At 51.3% G+C, this 19,069-nt stretch overlaps 1 protein-coding gene across 6 annotated transcripts in view; it reads right to left on the bottom strand.

Moving 5' to 3' along the window:
- The window catches only part of CACNA2D4 (calcium voltage-gated channel auxiliary subunit alpha2delta 4), a 118,319-nt gene that overhangs the window by 1,091 nt on the left and 98,159 nt on the right, over positions 1-19,069 (bottom strand). For 3 of the 6 annotated variants that reach the window (XM_043564714.1, XM_043564716.1, XM_043564718.1), the window contains 10 exons: positions 15,411-15,472; positions 14,386-14,430; positions 14,159-14,221; positions 7,090-7,160; positions 6,627-6,702; positions 6,046-6,098; positions 5,637-5,692; positions 5,304-5,324; positions 2,668-2,785; positions 518-1,036 (listed from right to left, as the gene is read on the bottom strand). In XM_043564714.1, the coding sequence (XP_043420649.1) occupies positions 658-1,036; positions 2,668-2,785; positions 5,304-5,324; positions 5,637-5,692; positions 6,046-6,098; positions 6,627-6,702; positions 7,090-7,160; positions 14,159-14,221; positions 14,386-14,430; positions 15,411-15,472 (944 nt within the window). In that variant the 3' untranslated portion in view covers positions 518-657. Of the gene's footprint in view, positions 1-517; positions 1,037-2,667; positions 2,786-5,303; positions 5,325-5,636; positions 5,693-6,045; positions 6,099-6,626; positions 6,703-7,089; positions 7,161-14,158; positions 14,222-14,385; positions 14,431-15,410; positions 15,473-19,069 lie in introns of those variants that run through there. The other 3 variants (XM_043564717.1, XM_043564715.1, XR_006294736.1) reach the window with 3 other exon arrangements.

Genomic DNA, 19,069 nt, shown 5'->3' with positions numbered 1-19,069 from the left:
GAATGACTTTAGGGAAGCCATCAACTCTGGAAGTTTCTTTGAGGTGGATAATTTGTGGCAGTCATATTCAGCAAAGACAATACTATGTATAAAGCACCCAGGTTAAGGCCATAAGCTAAAAGCACCTTACATAGTGGGTGCTCAATTAATGTTGGTCACCATTAGTATTATGCATATAATGGTTTCTTCTATTTGATCAGATCATTTGGAGCTAAGTGCAGTAGTAAGAACGGCAATATGGGGAAGCTGGGTTTTAAACCACTGAGGGCCTATACCCTGGGAAATTTGGCCCTCCTTGTAAGAGTATCCTTGGCTCCTGGTTGACTTAGTATTTGAATGACACAGGGGCCTAAATGTAAATGCACATGCACAAATGTATTCCACAGAGATCACGTGTACGGTTATGTTCATAAGTGTCCAGAAGCACTCCTATCTGCAAGTGCCTTGGCACAGTCCCAGAGCTGAGGATTTGGGGATGAAGACCAAGCCCCGCCCCTTATCTCCCCTCCAGCCCTCACCTCTGGATGGAAGGCATGGCAGGAATCTGGTCTCCTGCGAAGCTTCTGGGAGCGCATCCTGTCACACTTGACAGAGGCATTATGTGAAGAATTCACTGTTAAGGTGAACACCTCATGACAGGAATGGATTCTGGAGATTCTAGAGACTAAGTTCAGGAAGAAATTCCCCTTGGTGGGACCAGCTGTCTTGCAAGTGGCTTCTAAGGTCAGAGGCAGCACCCAGGGGTGGGGGGTCGGAGTGGGGTGGAAGGCTGGAGAACAAATCACAACGCTCTGTGGGGGAGGGTGGGATGCTGACGGTGAGGGAAGCTGGCCTCAGCTTCTCAAAATCTGAGCCCCTCAGTGACGTCTCCTTCACCTCCACCCTTCCCTCAGCTGGCATATCATGGAGGATTGGAAGGATATATTTGACTTCTGTAGCCTCCTGCAGGATTAGTGGGAAGATGCTACAGTCACAGGTGGGGTCTGTCACCAGGAGGAGAAGGTTACTACTGGGAATCTGTTGCATCACAAATATCCTGCAGCAGAGAGAGATGGGTCATGAAACTTCTCTATGGCAAGCATCACACTGAGTTTCTAGGGAGAGAATTTCTGGAGACTTAGTGTGGAGTTGGGCTGGCAGAGGAAGGAACAGAAACATGAGGCAGGTCAGATCATGACTGCAGGGACAGTCCTAGGCAAGGAACTCAGGACTTTTGGCTTATTTTACCCACAAGCCTTTGCAGTTGTACTGCTCCTTTCTAGCAGATCAAAGGTGAGGAAGTCCAAACTGGGACATTTTGAGAGTGAAAGGAGTTGTTATTAATATATGCAGGGACAACAAGCATAAATCAAGACTGTCCCAAGCAAATAAGGATGTGTGGCTGTCCTTGCTTTGGATGATGGCGGAGGCCAGGCCTTGTTGGGAAGATGCAGTGCTCAGGCTTGGCCACAAGGTGGCACACACAGCACACCTGCACACAGCCCGGAGCCCCACCAGAGGGAGGGAATGAAGGTTTAGGGAAAGCTTGTGCACTAGGCCTGGCACATTATATAACAGTTGCTGCCACTTCTTGAGCATTTCCTATTGGGGTGGATGATTTTACACACACACACACACACACACACGCGCATATATATTTAACTTTCACCACTCTGTATGAGGTTGGTATTATTCCTGTTTGTAGCTGAGAGAACAGGCTAGAAGTGGTTAAATAACTTGCCCAAGATTACACAACTAGGAAGTAGCAGAGTTAGTTTTTTAACTCAAATCTGTCTACTCTATAAAGTCTTTGCCTTATACCATACCTTTTACTTTATCCTCATAACAAGACTTTGAGATAAATAACAATATTTCCAAGAAAGCTGCTGTGGTGAGATTAAAATCCCAGGCATTGCACACTAGTAGGTCTGACTATCTCACACCACAGTCTCAGGTGCTACACTATAAAATAATTTGCTTGAGGTCTAGGGCTCTAAGGTACATCTTGGGAAGCCCCTGGTAATGGCAGGGCTTTTTGGGAGGTCCTTGAGGTCGGGGTGGGAGTCAGCAGTAGAGAACTTTCTGTCAGCCCTTCCTGCCCTCCTGGGCCAGGGCTTGGCAGAGCTGGTCAGATCTAGTGGTCTGTACAGGGGAGAAGGCCTGAGTCTAGGCAGGGCCACACACAGGCTCCAGGCCCAGGAGTGGAGAGGCCAGGTGACAACGCTACGAGCCCTCTTCTAGCCCACCCACTCCTGAGAACACCTTCAAGCTTGCCAGTTTCTCTGCACAGAGATTTCTGAGGGAGAGCTGACTGGTTTCTTTCCTCAAAGCTATCCTTGACTTCCAAGGGCTTGCAGATGCAGCCAAGCTTGCCTGGCCCTGACACTGAGCTGCTGTGGGCTATGCAGGTGTGAGTGAGATCCACACTGAGGGGGTCACCGAGAGAGGTTGTGGGAGCCTTTCTTCTGTGTGGCATGACTTGGGAGGCTGTGGTGGGGCGGGTGGGCCTGGATTTGGCCTCTGGACCAGCTCTCCCCAGGTTCCCTAAGACAGCAGCACACGGAACCGATCAGCGCCCCCAGCTGGCCTGCCCTCTGCAACAGGCTGTGTTTCCTTCACTAAGGCAAATGAGAGGCAAAGACCCTGGGAGCATGGCTGGGGACCCTGGGAGCTGCCCTTGGGTCTTACTTCTGGCAGGCCCCACACTCGATGGCCCCGTTGGTCTCCTGGATGGCCGTCTGGTGCACAAACACGGGGTACTGTGTGTCACAGGGCTGCAGCATGTCCTGTTTCTTGTGCTTGTGGGCTGCAGAGAGACAGAGTCACACATGGGTAATGGGGTGTTCCTGAATTGGGAGGGCCTCAAGAATCCATGCCTGTGGGGGTCTCTGCTTCAGCACTGCCAGGGCAGGTGCAGTCCCTATGCAATGAAACGCCCCTTTGTCCATGTGCATGCAGATGGCCCCCTTGTCAGAAGTTCTCAGGGCTTGTAGAGGAGAGGTTGGGTGGGAGGAAGACAGGGAAGGAAAAGGAACAGAATAAATGGAGCAAATGATATCACAGTGGAAAGGGCAGCAGAGAAGGCGTTGGGGGCCTCGGCTCTCAGTTGTGTGTGATTAGCAAACTAGCCCTGTGACCTTGGAAAAAACCACCTCCTCTCTTTGGAAGCCTGATCCTCAATGTAAGCTGGTTGGTTGGGAGGAGGGGTGGAAGTGGACCCCTTGAAGGTGCCCATGAGCACTGACATCCAGGGTCCGAGAGGTGAGTAGTAGGAGTGCCAAGGGGTGGCTGCGGAAGACTTTGGTCCCTTAATGCTATCAGCCCTCCCATTCCCATTGTGTACAGGTGACATTTCTCAAGTCTAGCTACAGTGCTCTCCATATGCAGCTCCCGGACAAGCCCTAGGCTTGCTGTCTTACCCCTGTGTCCAGTTATGAGCAGAGCAGCAAGGGCTGAGTGCCTGACTGCCGGGGACTGGGAGAGAACCGGCAGGGGAGGTTCCAGTGCCCAGAGCTGCTTAAGCCCAGGAGCCACAGCCTTTTGGGCTCCTTAGTATCTGTGTGGTACACTTGAATTCACTCAGAAGGGGACAAAGGATGAGTGAACAGGACTCTGCAAAAGGAAAAGTTGAGGCCCAGGAAGCCCAGTCCTAAAGGGCCCACATTTGCTCCTGAGGTGAGCAAAAGCAAAACAAGGCTGGTTCACAGGCTGAGTGACATTATTTCTGTTCAAAATAGCAGCACTGTTTTGTTAACCGCACTTCTATTTCTTCCAGGCACTTCTCATGCCTTTCCTTTTGCTCTCAGGGCCTATCTGTGAAATAGGGGGGTAGGGGTGGGCAATATCACTCCCATTTGATAGATCCCTAGGTCAGGATTACATAGGTTAGTAGGTCTCAGGGTTAGTAGGAGAGCTATAGGTCTCCTAAACTCCCAGACCCAGAAACTTCCCACTAGACCTTGAAGGGCAGGGGAGGGGAGTCTGCAGGCAGAGAAGTCGGGTGTCTATATATTCGGTCAGGTTCCACCAGACCTTCAAGGGCTCCTGCTGGGCAGTGTGGCTGTCTGGGCCCCCTTGGAATCTGAGAGTGGGTGCTCTGGCTAAAGCTTGCAGAAGACTCAGGACTGGCTCCACTCCTTCCAGGGGCCAGTTGCACTGGCTTTGTCCCCTAAGCCTGTCACCTGAGCCCCTTTGTGTGGGTAGGTTATCTCAGTGACAATGATAGTAACAATGCCAGCCACAATAGGGTGAAGTGGCTCCCATGCAGCCGGGAAAGGGCATCAGGGCCTCACTCATCCATGTCCTTGGACTCCCAAGTCCAGCGCTATTCACTGAGGACATGGATGAGTGGCCAGACCAGGCCTCCTAGGCAGGAGGGAGAAGCTCCAGGGACAGCTGCCCTGAAGATGAAAAATTCTGAACAAGCAGATTGAGGGAGATCATTCCCAGTTTTTGCAAGATGCAGCTGCTGGCAGAGAGAGAAAGATAAGGAGGGGAGCTGTGTCCCCCACCTTGTGTTCCCATGCAGAGGGGAGGAGGGACCTGTTTCTAAATGGGTTGTGACACATGGTTCCTGGTTCCTGTCACAGACACCATCAGGAAGCCAAAGTCTTAACAAAAATGGGGTGGGGAGTGCAGCCCAGGCAGTGGCAATGTTCCAGAACCCCACGGCAAAGGCTCTATTAACATGGAGAATTGAGTAAAACTGGCTAAAGCAAGACAGTCCTGTGTGGTAGGGGAACCCCATGTTAGCCAGGCAAGTGGAAGCCACTAGCTTCCTTTTTGCATTTAAAGATCAAGTGGCTGCACTCTCCTGGGAGGGGGGCAGTCTAGAGTCACAGCTGATCTTTGACTTGTGATCAGGCCTTTGGAGGACACTGTCCTCAGATACAAGGTCACAGGAGATGTACTGTCCCCAGAGTGTTCCTGTGACCAGACCAAGGCCTCCACCTACCATGCCTTCAACCCTGAGCGCTGCTGAGGGCTCGGTGGACACCTGAGCTGGAGGCATCACTGTTTCTTGCTCTGCAAGGAGATTTGGTGGCTGCTCATCCTTTTCCACTTGGAATCATAAATGTTCCTACCCAAGGAGGTGGTTCCCCTGGGGTAGGACTGTACTTGTGTGGGATAAGATCTGGGCTGTCCCGCTGCCCCGTGAGGAATGGGGCTTTAGGTTGGGAGAGGCCCTCTGGGTTAGGGTGTCCCCAGTGAAGAGAGCTCAGCCTTTCTTAAATGCACGCCTGGGATGGAGAGCTGAAGACAGGCCCTTTGCAGTCCCTCCCATACCCCCCACACTCCCAGGCTCCCCAGTGAATGCTACTTACACTGATGGAAGACCGCTTTGGCTGTCCAGATGTGAGGCCCAGCACAGGGTGGGCATGATGTCCCATGAGGGCAGGATGGCACGGGTGGTGATGTCACATGGGATGAATGATGTCACATGGAGCAGTGGGTGTCCCAAGATGGTGTGATGTCACACAGAGAGGTGAGGGGAGCCAGGAGTGACAGGGAGGTGAGTGAGAGATGGCCCAGCACGTGAGAGGTGAGCAATGGACTTTCCAGAGTCCCCATCCCCTCTGTCATCTGCCCAGAAGTGGCAGATTCTATTGAAATGGCTTTGATAGTAAGCACTCCCTTTTGTGGTCCTGTATACTCACCCTCGGCCTTGCTGTCTGCACGCCAGGAGCCCCAGGCACTCCACTCGAGCAGGAGCCTGTCAGATGCAGAGCAGAATCCCAGAGACCTGCATGTCCTCCCCAGCTGGGCCCTCAGCCGGCTTGAGCACCAGAGCTCCCTGATGGCCCCTGGTTAAGCCCCTCTCCTCCAGGACACCCTCTCCCTGCCTGAGGCTCGTAGGTGAGCAGAGAGCCTCACAACCTCTGGCAGCAGAGTGTAAGGAGGCAAGCATCATACATCCCCGGCCAGTTCCACCCAGGGATCTTGCCTGCCTCCTCTGGGGTTGTGGGGACTTTGGACAGCTCCTGCTCAAAGGGCTCCTTCATAAGCCACACTTGCATGAAGTTCCCCCAGGGCCCCACCCCTGTCCCAGATGCAGACCCCACTCACAGCAAGAGCTCATTCACTAGCCACCTGGTAGCAGTCAGGAGGGCAGAGATTGGCTGGGAAGGAAAGGGGACACACAGTTAAGCCCAGGACCCCAGGACCCTGGCGAGGGCTCCCCTCAGCACCACCATTAACGACCACGGAGGGGGGGGGGAATCCCCCTCCTGCTGCCACCACCCCCCACCCCTTCCCAGCAGAGGGAACATTTATAACTGAGTTATCCAATAAATTTCTATTGTAGGGCAGACACTTGGGGTTAGACAATGCCCATCTAGAAGACTAGTGAAGTTCTCTTCCTGATGAGCCAATTAGGTTTCTGGTGCTAGTGAAAGCACTAGCAACTGAGGTTAGGAACAAAGCAAGAAAGGAGCTATGTGGTCTGCTTTCTCTGCCAGAGATCCCTGGTTATCTCACGAGCTGCCAGAACAATTCCCTGAAGCCCCAGAGAGAAGACCTGGGGACAGGGGACAGGCTGAGAACAGGGAGCAGGGGTGTGGGAAGAGGTTGGACAGGACTTTCTGATCAGAGTCAAGAGTGGGGTCCTGGGGCTACCAGGTGGGAGGAAAGTCTGGGGTAACACTTACACTGACCAGGGGCCGGGCAGCGCTGTGGTGGTGATTTGATGGTTTGCACATGGCCTGGTAGTCATACATAGTCACTCTGAAAATCAGAAACAGAATCTGGGGAGTCCAGACCTTCCCCTATTCCCTGCCCCCACCCAGGGGAAGTTTGCTGCAGGGTTTTCATTCACCAGGATTCATGAGGGTGCATGGGTTAGGATAGGCAGATCAGAAAATTACATCTCGGCACTTTGCTTTAAAGAAGTTGAACAGCAAATTTGGTTTTCCCTCTAAGGGCCCATATGACCTTATACCCCTCTCCACCTCATGTCAAGTCCCTGGCTTCAGAAAGGTTGCTTTGGGAGCTCTTTGGGGCTTTTACTATGGGTTTTTGAGGTCAGGATCCCGATATCTGTCGGGACCATTTAGCATCAGCTCCTGCCTTTTCTGTGTGTATTCAGTCTGGGGAGAAGCATGTCCCACTTACTGGCTGAACACCCCCATGCTGAGCAGCTGGGTCATGAGAGCGCCATCCACCTCCCCCAGGAATCTTCCCATCTGTGAGGGAGAGAGAGGGGGGAGAGGGAGAGAGGAAGGAAAGAATGGATGGAGAGGGAGGGAGGGAGAGAGGGGGAGAACAAGGGGAGGGAAAAGATGGAGGAGGAGGGGGCGTGAGAGATGGGTGGTGAGAGGAGGGAGGGAGCTGGAGCTGGATGAGGACTTCTAGGTCCCCCACATTAGGCCAGGCTCATTTCTGAGCTCCAGACTAGTTGCTGGTTGGGTTTCCCCTCAGATTCCTTTCAATATAATCAGAACTGTATCCATTCCACCTGGCCCTTCCCTCTTTAACCTGCTCCCCTGCCATATTCTCAGTCCTTTTTAAACTCTAAGTTGTAATCCATTAGTTGGCCATGAAATCAATATGGGGGTTGCAGTCTGATTTTTTTTTAGGCACAGAATTCTTTTGAACAATTTCATGTGAACTGCATGCAGTCAGGTTAAACAAGGTTTTGTGAAATTTGGTTTGTTGTATCTGGTGCATGTGTATGTCCTAGATCAGATGTAACATGTATTTCTTTCTGTGAATCATGGTCTAAAAAGGCTCAAAAGCAGAGTTCTGTCTCTCACACTGGCATCCTTATCACTCGGCCAAATCCTGTTTTCGGAACTCTGGAGCTGCCTTTGATTTTCCCTCCCCACTCCCCCCACCTTTCCAGTTACCAGTGTGCCCTGCAGGTTTGTCATTCACCTTCTGACTCGTGGACAGTGACTTAACCCAGACCTTTGTCAACGGCAGCTCACTCCACCCTCCCAACTGGGCTGTCTCCCAGTCCCCAGCCCTGCTGCCAGACAACCTTTCTCAAATACAGCTGGGATTTGGTCTCCTTCCTGCTCCATCCCTCCATTACCCAATCAGCCAGCACTGGTGAGCACCAATGTGCCAGTGTGCCAGGCTAGGCGGTATCCTCCAAGCCTGCAAAGTCCCCCCACGTTGGTTGACACCCAAGCCTGCTGTGCTCTGGCTTCAGACTGCCCTCCAGCTGCACCCCTACACCGACCTCCTCACCTGCCCTGGCCTCTTCTGCCGATTTCTCAGCATGGCAGAGTGAAAGAGTCTGGACTTAGGTACTGGATTTTGACTCAGATCCTGGCTCTGGCACTGCCCACTGTGTGGCCATGGGTAGGTTAGGGGATAATGTGTACCATGCATCTGGCACACAGTGAGTGCTCTGTATGTGGTGGCCATATGACAGGAGATGCTCCAGGCCTTGGCTCTTCTCTCTGCCTCAATGACCCTTCCTCAGTCCCACTCCAAGGAGCTTTACTTGTCCTCCTCTAAGAAGTCTTTCTTTCTCCCCTCTCCAGCTGAAGTTGATGGCATCCCTCCTCTGCACTTGGAAACCTAGAGGCTAATGACTAAGGCACGAGGCAGTAGCCATGAGAGAGCTGGATACAATGAGACACTCAGGCTTTTCTGAGCTCTGTGCTTTCTTTGGCCAGAGGCTCATTGTGTTCTGAGGCCAGAACACAGGGGACAGCAGAGGGGCTGAGGGCACTTAAGGGAAGGAACAGCAAGTGAAAAGGTGAGAGGCATCCAGTCCTGCTGTTCCTCACAGTGCAGCCCTGAACCCACCTGGAGTCCCTCCAGTTCAAGTCATCCCTCTCCGTCAGCTGCGGTTTGCTAAATTTTGCTGTTCCAGTGACCAGGTGTCTGTGCATTCCTGCATTACTAGACAGCGAGATCCTCCAGGGCAGACATCCACCTCCTGGCTTCTCATAGACCACACAGTGTCTTGTTCATGGTCACTATTCAGCATGTATTTGCTGAAGGAATGTGTGAGTGAATGGACAGGGGGATGAATGAGTGATCTGAGTACTCTTGCTAGGAAAGTGCAGCGGGATGGAAAAGAGGCTCCTGATGAAGCTGCCGGCCCAAATTCCCACAAGGCTGTCCCTTTATCTCTCTTTGTTGTTCAGACACTTGATTCTGAGAAGACAAGCTCCTGGACACTGGGAAAAACGTGTCCTCCTCTGTACCTACACATACACAGAGTGACTTTCTAGGATATGTCACTCTGGCAGAGCATATCCATCCTCCCCTTCTTCTTTAGGTAAGGCAATCCTGACTTGTATTACGGTAGCAATGTGTTCGCTAAAACACTACATTTCCCAGACTCCCCTGCAGCTGGGGCTGGCCAATGAAATGTGAGCAAAGTTCCTGGGTGAGACTTCTGGGAATCTGTTTAAAGGGAGATCTGCTGAAGCACCTCATTCATGGCTGTTGACCTCCCCCTTCTTCCTGTCTGGAAAGTGGACAAGAAGGCAGGAACCCCTATGTCCATGTTGTGATCTTGAGGATGGGGACACCTGGTGACCACACCATACCAGGCCTGGGCTACTTTTCTCTATTCTTTCACGTGAGAGAATAAACCTTTAATTTGTTTAAAACACTGTAGGGGCGCCTGGGTAGCTTAGTCAGTTAAGCAGCCAACTTTGGCTCAGTTCATGATCTCGCAGTTCCTGGGTTCAAGCCCCAAGTGGGCTCTATGCTGACAGCTCAGAGCCTGGAACCTGCTTCGGATTCTGTCTGTCTGTCTGTCTCTCTCTCTGCCTCTCCTCTGCTCTCAAAAATAAGTTAAAAAAAAAACCCACATAAAAAACACTGTAGTGGGAGCACTATTCCTGACAGCAGAACACTATTCTGTGCTGATAGTTTCATTTGAGCTTCATCAGAGTGAATCAGTGCCTCAAATAGGTAAACTGATTTAGTTCCTGACCCTGCAAAGCCCAAGTTGAAACAGTCAAACTTGAGTACCCTTGTCAGTTTAGGTCCCCCAGACTGACTGTGGCATAGCACCCAAAGCACAGTACAGCACAGCACAGCACAGGGTGTCCTGCCTCTGTCCACCCACAGCACAGTACAGGGTCTCTGGAAGCTCCAGGTCCCCATGCCATCTAGGTTTGCTCACAGCAGTTCAGGGCTCCACTTGTACAGGGGACAGTCCACAGATAAGCAATGTCCTTTGGACTGCCTGAGCTCTGGGACTGCATCCAAAGGGCCTGGGGCTTTCTGTGTTTCCTGTCTGTTATGAGGCTGGAGTGAGATGGGGTCCTGTGAGGTACCACCCAGGGCCTTGAGCAGGAAGCAGATGGGGCAGGTGGTGGCAGAGGGGGCAGAACTGATGAGTATTCCTGCTGACTGAGCAGCAGCCCTGTGCATAGGCTAATTTGCATGCCTGTGTGAAGCTACTATCCCCAGAGGGAAGGGAGGCCAGAAGGTGAGTGGGGGAGCCCTTGACTCTGGAATGGGGCAAATGTCTCACAGCCTTTTACCCAGGGACAGCCTCAGTTTCTTCTCTAAAAAATTAAGGGGTGTGAGGATTAAATGAGTTACCAGAGTGAAGTCACTGTGTGTGGCTCCTCATGAGGACCAATTTCTTTTTGTTCCTTACTAGTGTACAGCCCTGCCTGTTTCCTCTGAGCTTCTCAGTCTCTTGACAAGTGCCTTTGGCCCCACAGTGGGACCAGGGAAGCATGTGGAGGAGTGGCCATTAGCACCACTTTGGAGAGAGGCACCCAGAGGTCCTCTGCTGTGATGGGTCATCTCTGGGGCAGGTGGCCAGCTGAATTTTTCTCTAGAGACACCCAGCCTGAGCTGCCCAAATGAGGCTGCCCTGACCCCAGGAAGGCTCTGCTGCCAGAGCCTGGGGGAGCCTGGGATGTGCTGAGGCAGGTGGTGAGGGATGGGGGCTGGAGTGGCACGGTCAGAAGCATGAGCCAGGCAGGGAGGCTGGAGGTTTCTCCTGCACTGTGTCCACTGTACCCATTGCACTGGGAGTATGACTGGAAGACAGTGGGAAGCACTTGCTTGGTAGGTGTGTAGGAAGGCAGGGAAGGAGAAGGGGAAGCCAAGGAAAACAGGAGCTGAGGCTCAAGACAGGCACATCAGAGGCCCTGGTCTGAGGACAAGCTCAGCATTTTGGGCTGGGGGTAGAGGGGCGCATTCCTTCTGAGAGATTCAAGTCCTCAGGGAAAGACATCATGATGGGGCATCTGATTTTTTTACCTTTGCTGTCCCTTTGAGGTCCACTTTGAAGCTCTCCTCTGTGGGTGCTACCCACAGGCAAATGACAGGACTTGGAGTCCCCAAATCCAGGGTGACAGATCCAGTGTAAACATCACAAAGATCTATAGAGCTGTTGTCACTTTCTTGGCCCCAGCTGTCTGCTTCTCTTTCTAGGCCCCAACAGAGGGCTGTAATCCTGTCATCTGTAGTTCTTTATTAAAAGAATGAGCCCTGAGCTGGAAGAGAGGCTCAGTGGGACCAAATGTCTAATCAGCAGGACTGGAACACCACCAGGGCCAGGAGAGATTCAGGCTGCCCCTCCCTCAGGCAGACCACAGATGGTGCCTTTGGGCATTGCACTCACATTATTTGCTGGGCAGGAGGGCCGCAGTGAGGAAGGGCTGGGAGGGACTTTGGGAAGAATCTTTGCATCCAGAGCAGTGACAGTCTTCTCTCCTCCGGTCCCTGGATGGACCTCAGCAGGGACAAGGAGTAGTCTGGACCTTCTGGCACATTAGCCCAGTTGGGAAAGTGCATCCAGATCAACAGCAGCTGGCATTAAGGCCTAGGAAGTGGCTCTCAGACTTTATCACACATCAGAATCATCAGAGGCCTTGTCACATCGCAGTTGGTGGGCCCCACCCCAGACTTTCTGATTCCCTTAGTATGGGTAGGGCCCGAGAACTTGTATTTCTGTTAACTTGTATTTCTGCTGCTGCTGCTTCCAGTACCCCTGCCCCCCAACACTTGGAGGCTTAGGAGTAAAAGGGGGGGGGAAATGAATGAGTTGGATGAGGGGCCAGACCATGTGGTCCTTGACAGCACTTGGGTGTGTTTGGGGAAGGGGTAGGGGTTTATGGTAGAACACTTCTGTAATGGCTCCTTGGTAGGTTGGATATGGTAACTTGCTTCTAGTGAATAAAATATAGTAAAAGTGATGGGATGTCGCATCTGAAACTAGGTTCCAGGAGACAGTGACTTCCACCTTGTTCTCACTCTCTCTGTCTCTGGCTCTTCTTGGCTTGCTCACTCTGATGAACCAAGTTGCCATGTTGTGAGCTGTCCTGTGGAGAGGCCCATGTGGTAACTGACCATGTGAGTGAACTTGGAAGCTGACCGTCCTCTAGCCAAGCCTTGACATGAGTACACAGCCCTGGCTGACACCTTCCTTTCAGCTGTATGACAGACCCTGAGCCAGAATCAGCTAGCTAAGCCACGCCCAAGAACTGTGGGACAGTAAGTCAGGTGGCTTTAAGCCACTACATGTTGGGGTAAATTGTTACATGCAACAGATAACTGTTATAGAGTTGTTGAATGGAGGAGTTAAAACAAAAAGCAAAAATGGATGGATAGAGAGCTGATCTACAGCATCAGCACCCGCTTTCCACCACTGTGTTTCCACTCACCTTCCAGCCCAGTCCCTGCTTCTTCCAGGCCTCTCTTACCTTTAGGCCAGTTTGATTCTCCATGTAGTAACCAAGTGTGTGTTGTGCCTGGTGTGTGTGGTGTGTGTGTTGTGCCTGGTGCTGCTATACCATTGGTGCCTCCCTTCCGGCCCTCTCCTAACCTGACACAGCTCCGGTCACAGGGCGAGAGTTGTCCAGAGTGAGGAAAGAGGAGCTCTGTCAAGACACTGCTCCCAGAGCCCTGGCACCAGCCTTGGAGTTTAATCTGGGGGTTGGGATGCCTGGCCTTGGCATTCAGCGTCCTAGAGGCATCGGTCCTAATTCCATCAGACTCAGCCAAGCGCAGCAAAGTGAATGAACTCTGCCCCAAGCAGTAACAGAGCAGCCTGGGGTGGGTGCCCAGGCCACAGGAGGACCACCCCGGAGGCTGGGGCTTGCGGTCTGCCACGCCCCCCAGAGAAGGCCTTATCTCCCTGGTCACTGTCACTGCCCTTCACTCGTATTTCTAGGCTCAAAGTCTGACTTTTCTGCAGCTGTTGGTTTTCAGGTTGCTAACCTCACCTTGCAGCCTCAGTTTTAACTCCAGGACAAAATGAGACTAATACCACTACCAGAGATGATGGTGGCGGTGGTGTGGGGCCCCTAAGTGGGGGAAGGGAGGCAGTGGAAGCACCGGAGTGTCAGAGGCCGGGGTAACCAAACACACTGGGGGCTTGCGGCTCTGGAGGAGCTTCTGGATGGTCCCAACCCTATTATGAGATTAAATTTCATTTCATTTACACCCTGCTTCATTCTATAAAGGATTTGGGATGGCTTTTAAAAGTACATACAATGTTATAATAGTTGAGAAAATAGGGGTAAATAAGCTAAATAAACACATACTTTATAAAATATGTCTCTATTTGTTTTTACAAATATCCAAAGTTGTACCAACTTGTGAGCAAATGTGATCTGGGTAGAATAGGAATGGGATCAGTGCCTTTATCAAAGAGACCCCCAGAGCTCCCTTGCCCTTTGTGCCATGTGAGGATACCATGAGAAATCTGTGCCCTGGAAGAGGGCCCTCACCTGAACACACGGGCACCCTGGCTTCTGACATCTGGCCTCAAGAACCCTGAGAAATAAATTCCAGCTGTGGATGAGCCACACAGTCTGTTCATGTTGCAGTGGCCTGAATGGACTAAGCGGGGAGGGGACGTGACGGAGGGCAGTGGGGCGATGGGCAGTACAAGGGTGTGTGGACTCTGGGAGTCAGCGGCACGGCCTTGGCACAGGATACACGCTACCCTGAGGTGGAGTTTGGTCTTGCCTCTCCTCATCATGTGGGCAGATTCTCTACCAACCATGGGATGAGGCCAGATGAGGTACAGACAAAATAAGAAGTAACATTTTCTCTGACCACCCAAGTGGAACAGTGTCTGAATTTTGTGATCTTGCTATATGGACTTGGTTTCAAGAAGAGACTCTGTTTTCTTCAGACCATTTACTCTCATATGCTCTAAGCCAGGATTACTTCCTTCCCCTGGCTGTCCTGGCTGCCAGATGACTTGATTGCCCCCTAATTCTACTTCCCAATGCCTTACCTCCTGGGACCTCTCTGAGATCAGGATGAACCCGTTGTTGTCGATGACGAAGCAGTCCAGGTGCTGGAGAGAAACCCAGGAGGAGGTCATGGCTGGGCCATGACCCCTGGGTAACGTGCCCGTCCCGGCGTTCAGGAAGGCAGGCCTGCGTGTCCAGTGTAGAGGCACGCAGTGTGGCCCAGCACTTCAGGGAAGGATGTGGTTGGGGGGTCCGTGGAAGAACTTACACTGTCCTGGCAGCTCTCTGGGCATGGCCCCTCCACAGTGCCGCACTGGAAGGAAGAGGAGAAATTGTAAACTGTGTATGTACATCTGTATGGTATTGTGTGTGTGTTATATTCGTATACTGATGTGGGGTTTATACTGTATGTGTTTGGTGTGTGTGTATGGTATATGTGGTATGTATGCCGTGTGTGTGTTGTATGTGTAGGGCGTCTGTGTGCAGTGTGCATGTGTGCATGTGTGGTGTATACGTGTGGTGTGATGCACGTGTGAAGCTGTGTTAGTGGGGTCAGGGCAAGGAGAAGCAGGCCCTTGCTGGCGGGTTCAGCCTTGTCTGAGGGGCCATGGCCACTGCAGCCCATGTGTGAGGGGGGCACTGGAAGCCTCATGGGGTGGCTTCAGAGGCTCCTGTTCTTTGTGATCCCACCTGATGTGAAGGGTGCTGCTAGGTTATGGGGCTGGTGCCCCTTCCCCTCCCATCCCTTCCATCTTCATTCTGTGGTTTCCTAAACCCACTCAAAGGGAGGATGCAGCAACACACAGATGGGGGGGCCATGGCACAGAGGGGAAGATTCTGGCCAGAGGAGCTTGAGGAAGACAGTGAGGAGACCCAGGAAGTGGGGGAAGAGCCCAGTGCGAGGGCTCCAGGCTCCAGGGAGGAAGAGCAGAGGTGGGGAAGGATGGGGTGGAGTGGGAAGCACAGGATGGACAGCAGTCAAAGCCTGGGTCTTGGCTGGAGGGACGAGGGGTGCTCTCTCCTCTGCCTGATGGGGCAGGGCAGGTGGGAGCATTGTGTCCTGCCCTTTCTCTGGGTCTGAGCTGAGACAGAGCCCCTGGTGAGGAAGGTCAGGAGTCCACATGCTGAGATGCAGGGAACTGAGCCAGGCAGAGAAGGAAGGGATCTGGGACAGCGGACTGAGGGCCCAGGAGGTGGGCCAAGAGGCGGTGGGGGCTGCCTGAGGGAGCGGGCCTTCCTCATCCCAAGGTGTCGGCCAATCCTCTGGCCCTGACCTGGCACCTTCACACCCACCTGCCGGGTTGCTGCCCAGAACGTGCGTTGTAGGAACTCCAGCCTCATTTGGACTCCCACCGCTACAAGGAAGTGGGAAGAGGGAGGGCAAGACCATGGGCGTGTTTTTTGGGGAGGGGGTTGGTGGGAGGGAAGAGACAGTGAGAGAAAAAAATAGATCCAAGTCAGAGAGAGGAGGTGCATCAGCAGGAACTGAGGGGAGAGGTAGCATCGAGCTGAGTCAGATGGCAGTGTGCTCGAGAGCTGAGGCTCCTGTGGAGTGGGAGTGGGGAGAAAAGCAGACCGGCTGGTGGCTTCTGTCTCTCCACAGCAGGCAACACCAGAAAATGCTCAAGAGAAAGATGAGTCCCAGGTTCTACAGAACAATGAGGACAGCACTCTCCTCTGATCTTGGGAAAATTGAGGCAGGTGCACTAGGCACATCATTCTCCCTTTTCCCACAGATGGAAAAACAGGCAGAGAGACTGAGCCATTTGTTCAAGGTCATCGGACCAGAAGTGGTAGGCTGAGACTGGAATTCAGCGCCCTTCATGGAGCTTTCTAGATTTCAAGCCTGACATAACAGCCTGTCTTGTACCCCATTCCTGCTCAGGGTCTCCCCCACTTTGTAAGAAGTCTCTTTCCTTGCTGAAAGGTACGATCAGGTTTACCCAAGTAGGTTCCAGAAAACTAGAGATGCTACCAACTGGCAAAAGCTACTCTTGATGATGCCACGTCCAAGGGCCACCTGTGCCTCTTTGGTTCCCAAATAGGCTCAGAGGATGCGAGCTGGAGCTCACATGCTAAGAGAAATCTGAGGTCAGAGAGCATAACAAAAAGGCAGGTTATATTGAAAAGAAAAGGAATAAAAAAACTAGGTCGACTTCCTACCGTCTGGTATAATAATATTGAAAATTTTGAGTGCCAGTCACCTTCACATCCATGAGCTTATTTCATCCACACAGCAGACCAGTTCTATTCTTATTCGGACTTCACAGCTGAGGAAATGGAGGCTTGCAGAGGTGATGTGCTTGCCTAAGTCACCCAGCCCCTAAAGGCAGAACCGGGACTCAGCTGGGTCTGTTCCTAAGGCTCTTAACTGTTCTCTAGTCAAGCACTCTCCCACCCGGGGCTGCGGTCCCCTCATCAGCACAGTGGGCGTGGATCTGAGCTCCTGACTGTTATACTATATTCATGAGACATTCTAGGCACCCCAATGACCACTCATTGGAGAGATCTTCCATTGTGACCATTCTGACTTGCCAAAACTCAGCAACAGGCTCTTCTAAATGGGCTGGAGTTCTAGAATGGCACAAAGATACAGAATTGTATTTTTTTGTTTTTTCAATATGGAATGATCCTAGACAAATATTATGAAAAAAAAATGAGACAAGGAAGGGTCAAGGGGCCAGAGTTCTGGCCCTGGGTTTGCCAAGACTGTGATCTTTGGATTTGTTTCTTCAGTTACAAAATGAGCCATGATTATACTCGCCCTAGGAAGGCAGAATGAGTATAAGATTGTTGAGGCTCAAACAGATAATGGAGGAGAATATTATTTTACACTAGAGCCTTGGTTCTCAAACTTTGGCATGCATTAGAATCATCTGGAAGGTTTTCCCCTGTCCCTAGAGTCTCTCATTTAGTATGAGAGGTGAGAGGGGTGAGGCCTGAGAGGCCTGAGAGGGGTGAGGTATGAGAGGGGTGAGGCCTGAGAATTTGCAATTCTAAAGTGTTTCTAGATGATGTTGATGCTACTGGCCCAGAGACCATATTTTGGGAACCACTGTTGTAAAGCAATGCTATCTGATTGAACTTTCTGTTCTGGACCTGCACTGTTTCATACAGTAGCCACTAGACACATGTGGCTATTGAGCCCTTGAAATGTGGCTGGTATGACTGAGGGCCTGAATTTTAGATTTTTAATTTAATTTTAATTAAATTTAAATAGCTACATGTGGCTGATGGCCACCATACTGGACAATGCAATTCTAGATACATGAATTTACAGATGATGAAACCAAGGCCCCGAGAAGCCCCTCCCCTTCTTTGGAGTCTCATGGTACTTCTGTGGCTGGAACTTTGGCTAGCCTTCTGGAACAGGTTCTATGATATGGGAACATTTGAGTTCTTTGTGCATTTCTTTGGGCTGCAAGGTCTGATGACTAAGAGGAGGGGTGGGAAGGGCGCAGGCACACCCACTTCTTGGTCATGACAAAGATGAGAGATGCACTGACACAGCACATGATCAACACACGAGGCTTGTGCTGGAGAGTCCAGCGCTGGTGACCACACCCTATCCTCCCTTCCATGCTTCCCTCTAAACTTGCAGGTGACTTCTTTCTCTCCCTTTCTTCCTTTTAAGACCACCCATGATATTCATTTTAGACCATTTCTTTCACCAACAAAAGAAAGCTGAGTGAAGGAAGAAACTTTCTAAAAATTGTCAGAGAGGAGTCACACTAATGCTTAGAATGATCAGATCTTTGGGCCACTGACCCTTGTCCTTGGCTTCCATAGTCAAAGAGATTTCAGACGATTCCTAGAGGAAGACCCTGCCCTTCTACCTGCCTGCTCAGAGCCAATTCTCATGGAATCATGACATTCCAGAGCCAGAAGAAATTCTGTGATTCTAACACAGAGAGGCTTGAGAGGGTGGGAGTTAGTTTTTCCCTAATGAAACAGGTTTTTGAGGCTCTTGGCTAGAAATGGGAGGAGTGGGGAACCAAGCAGATTGTCTCTCCCCTAGGTTCCGTCTCACAACTGGACCAGAAGCTCTTCTAAGGCGAGCTCCAGGTCCTTTGCATCTGGGTGTCCTTTGCAGAATTGAGGACATTCCAACTGCCTACATCTCCACTTGGGTCACCAAGAAGCATTTCAAACTTCACATGTTCACAACTGAACTCTGGCTTTTCCTCCCCCAAATGTGACCTTCCTTGAGACTTTTCCGTTTGGGGCATATTCCACTTAATCATTCTCATGTTCCCTTCTTCCATCCAAGTTCGGCAGCCTTTATTCCAAAACACTGTAAGTCTATCTACTCCACCCTCTGCTGCTACCACCCTGGGCCAGACCAACATCCCTCACTTGGATTAATGTGCTAGATCTCTAAGCAGTCTCCCTGCCTCTCTGCCCTCCGTTCCCCAATAGCCATAGCAATGATCTTTCTGAAGATCAAGTCATGTCACTCCCTTGCTTAAAACCTTCCAGTGCCTTTCCACTGGTTTTGGAACAAAATCTAAACTCCTCTGTAATATGGCCTCAAAGCCCCACAGGAGCCTGCCCTGCCATTCTCTCTGATTTCAACCTGAATCATCTTCTCCCTTAAATGGCTGTGCATCAAAGCTGTGCTTCCTTCCTGGAATGCTCTTCCCCTAGAACTTTACATGGCTGGCTCCTTCTCATCATCGGATCTCAGCCCAAACATTGCCTCCTAGAGAGGCTTTCTCTGACCTCTCCAGACAGAGCAGACCACTCCTTCACCCTCCACTCTCTATTTCATCACTTTTAGTTTCTCAGCAACAGATTTATTTTATTCCCATTTATTGCCTGCCTCACCTTATTAGCATGGGGCTAAGAGTAGGGAAGAGGGAGTGAGTTCTGATCCCTGCACCTAGTATAATACTTAACATACTGTGGGGCTCCATAACATTAAAAAATTTTTTTTAATGTTTTATTTTTGA

Source organism: Prionailurus bengalensis, chromosome B4, assembly GCF_016509475.1.
Source record: "Prionailurus bengalensis isolate Pbe53 chromosome B4, Fcat_Pben_1.1_paternal_pri, whole genome shotgun sequence".
Lineage (NCBI taxonomy): Eukaryota > Metazoa > Chordata > Mammalia > Carnivora > Felidae > Prionailurus > Prionailurus bengalensis.
The sequence above is the reverse complement of the archived record's forward strand: the minus strand, read 5'-3'. Positions and strand labels throughout refer to the sequence as shown.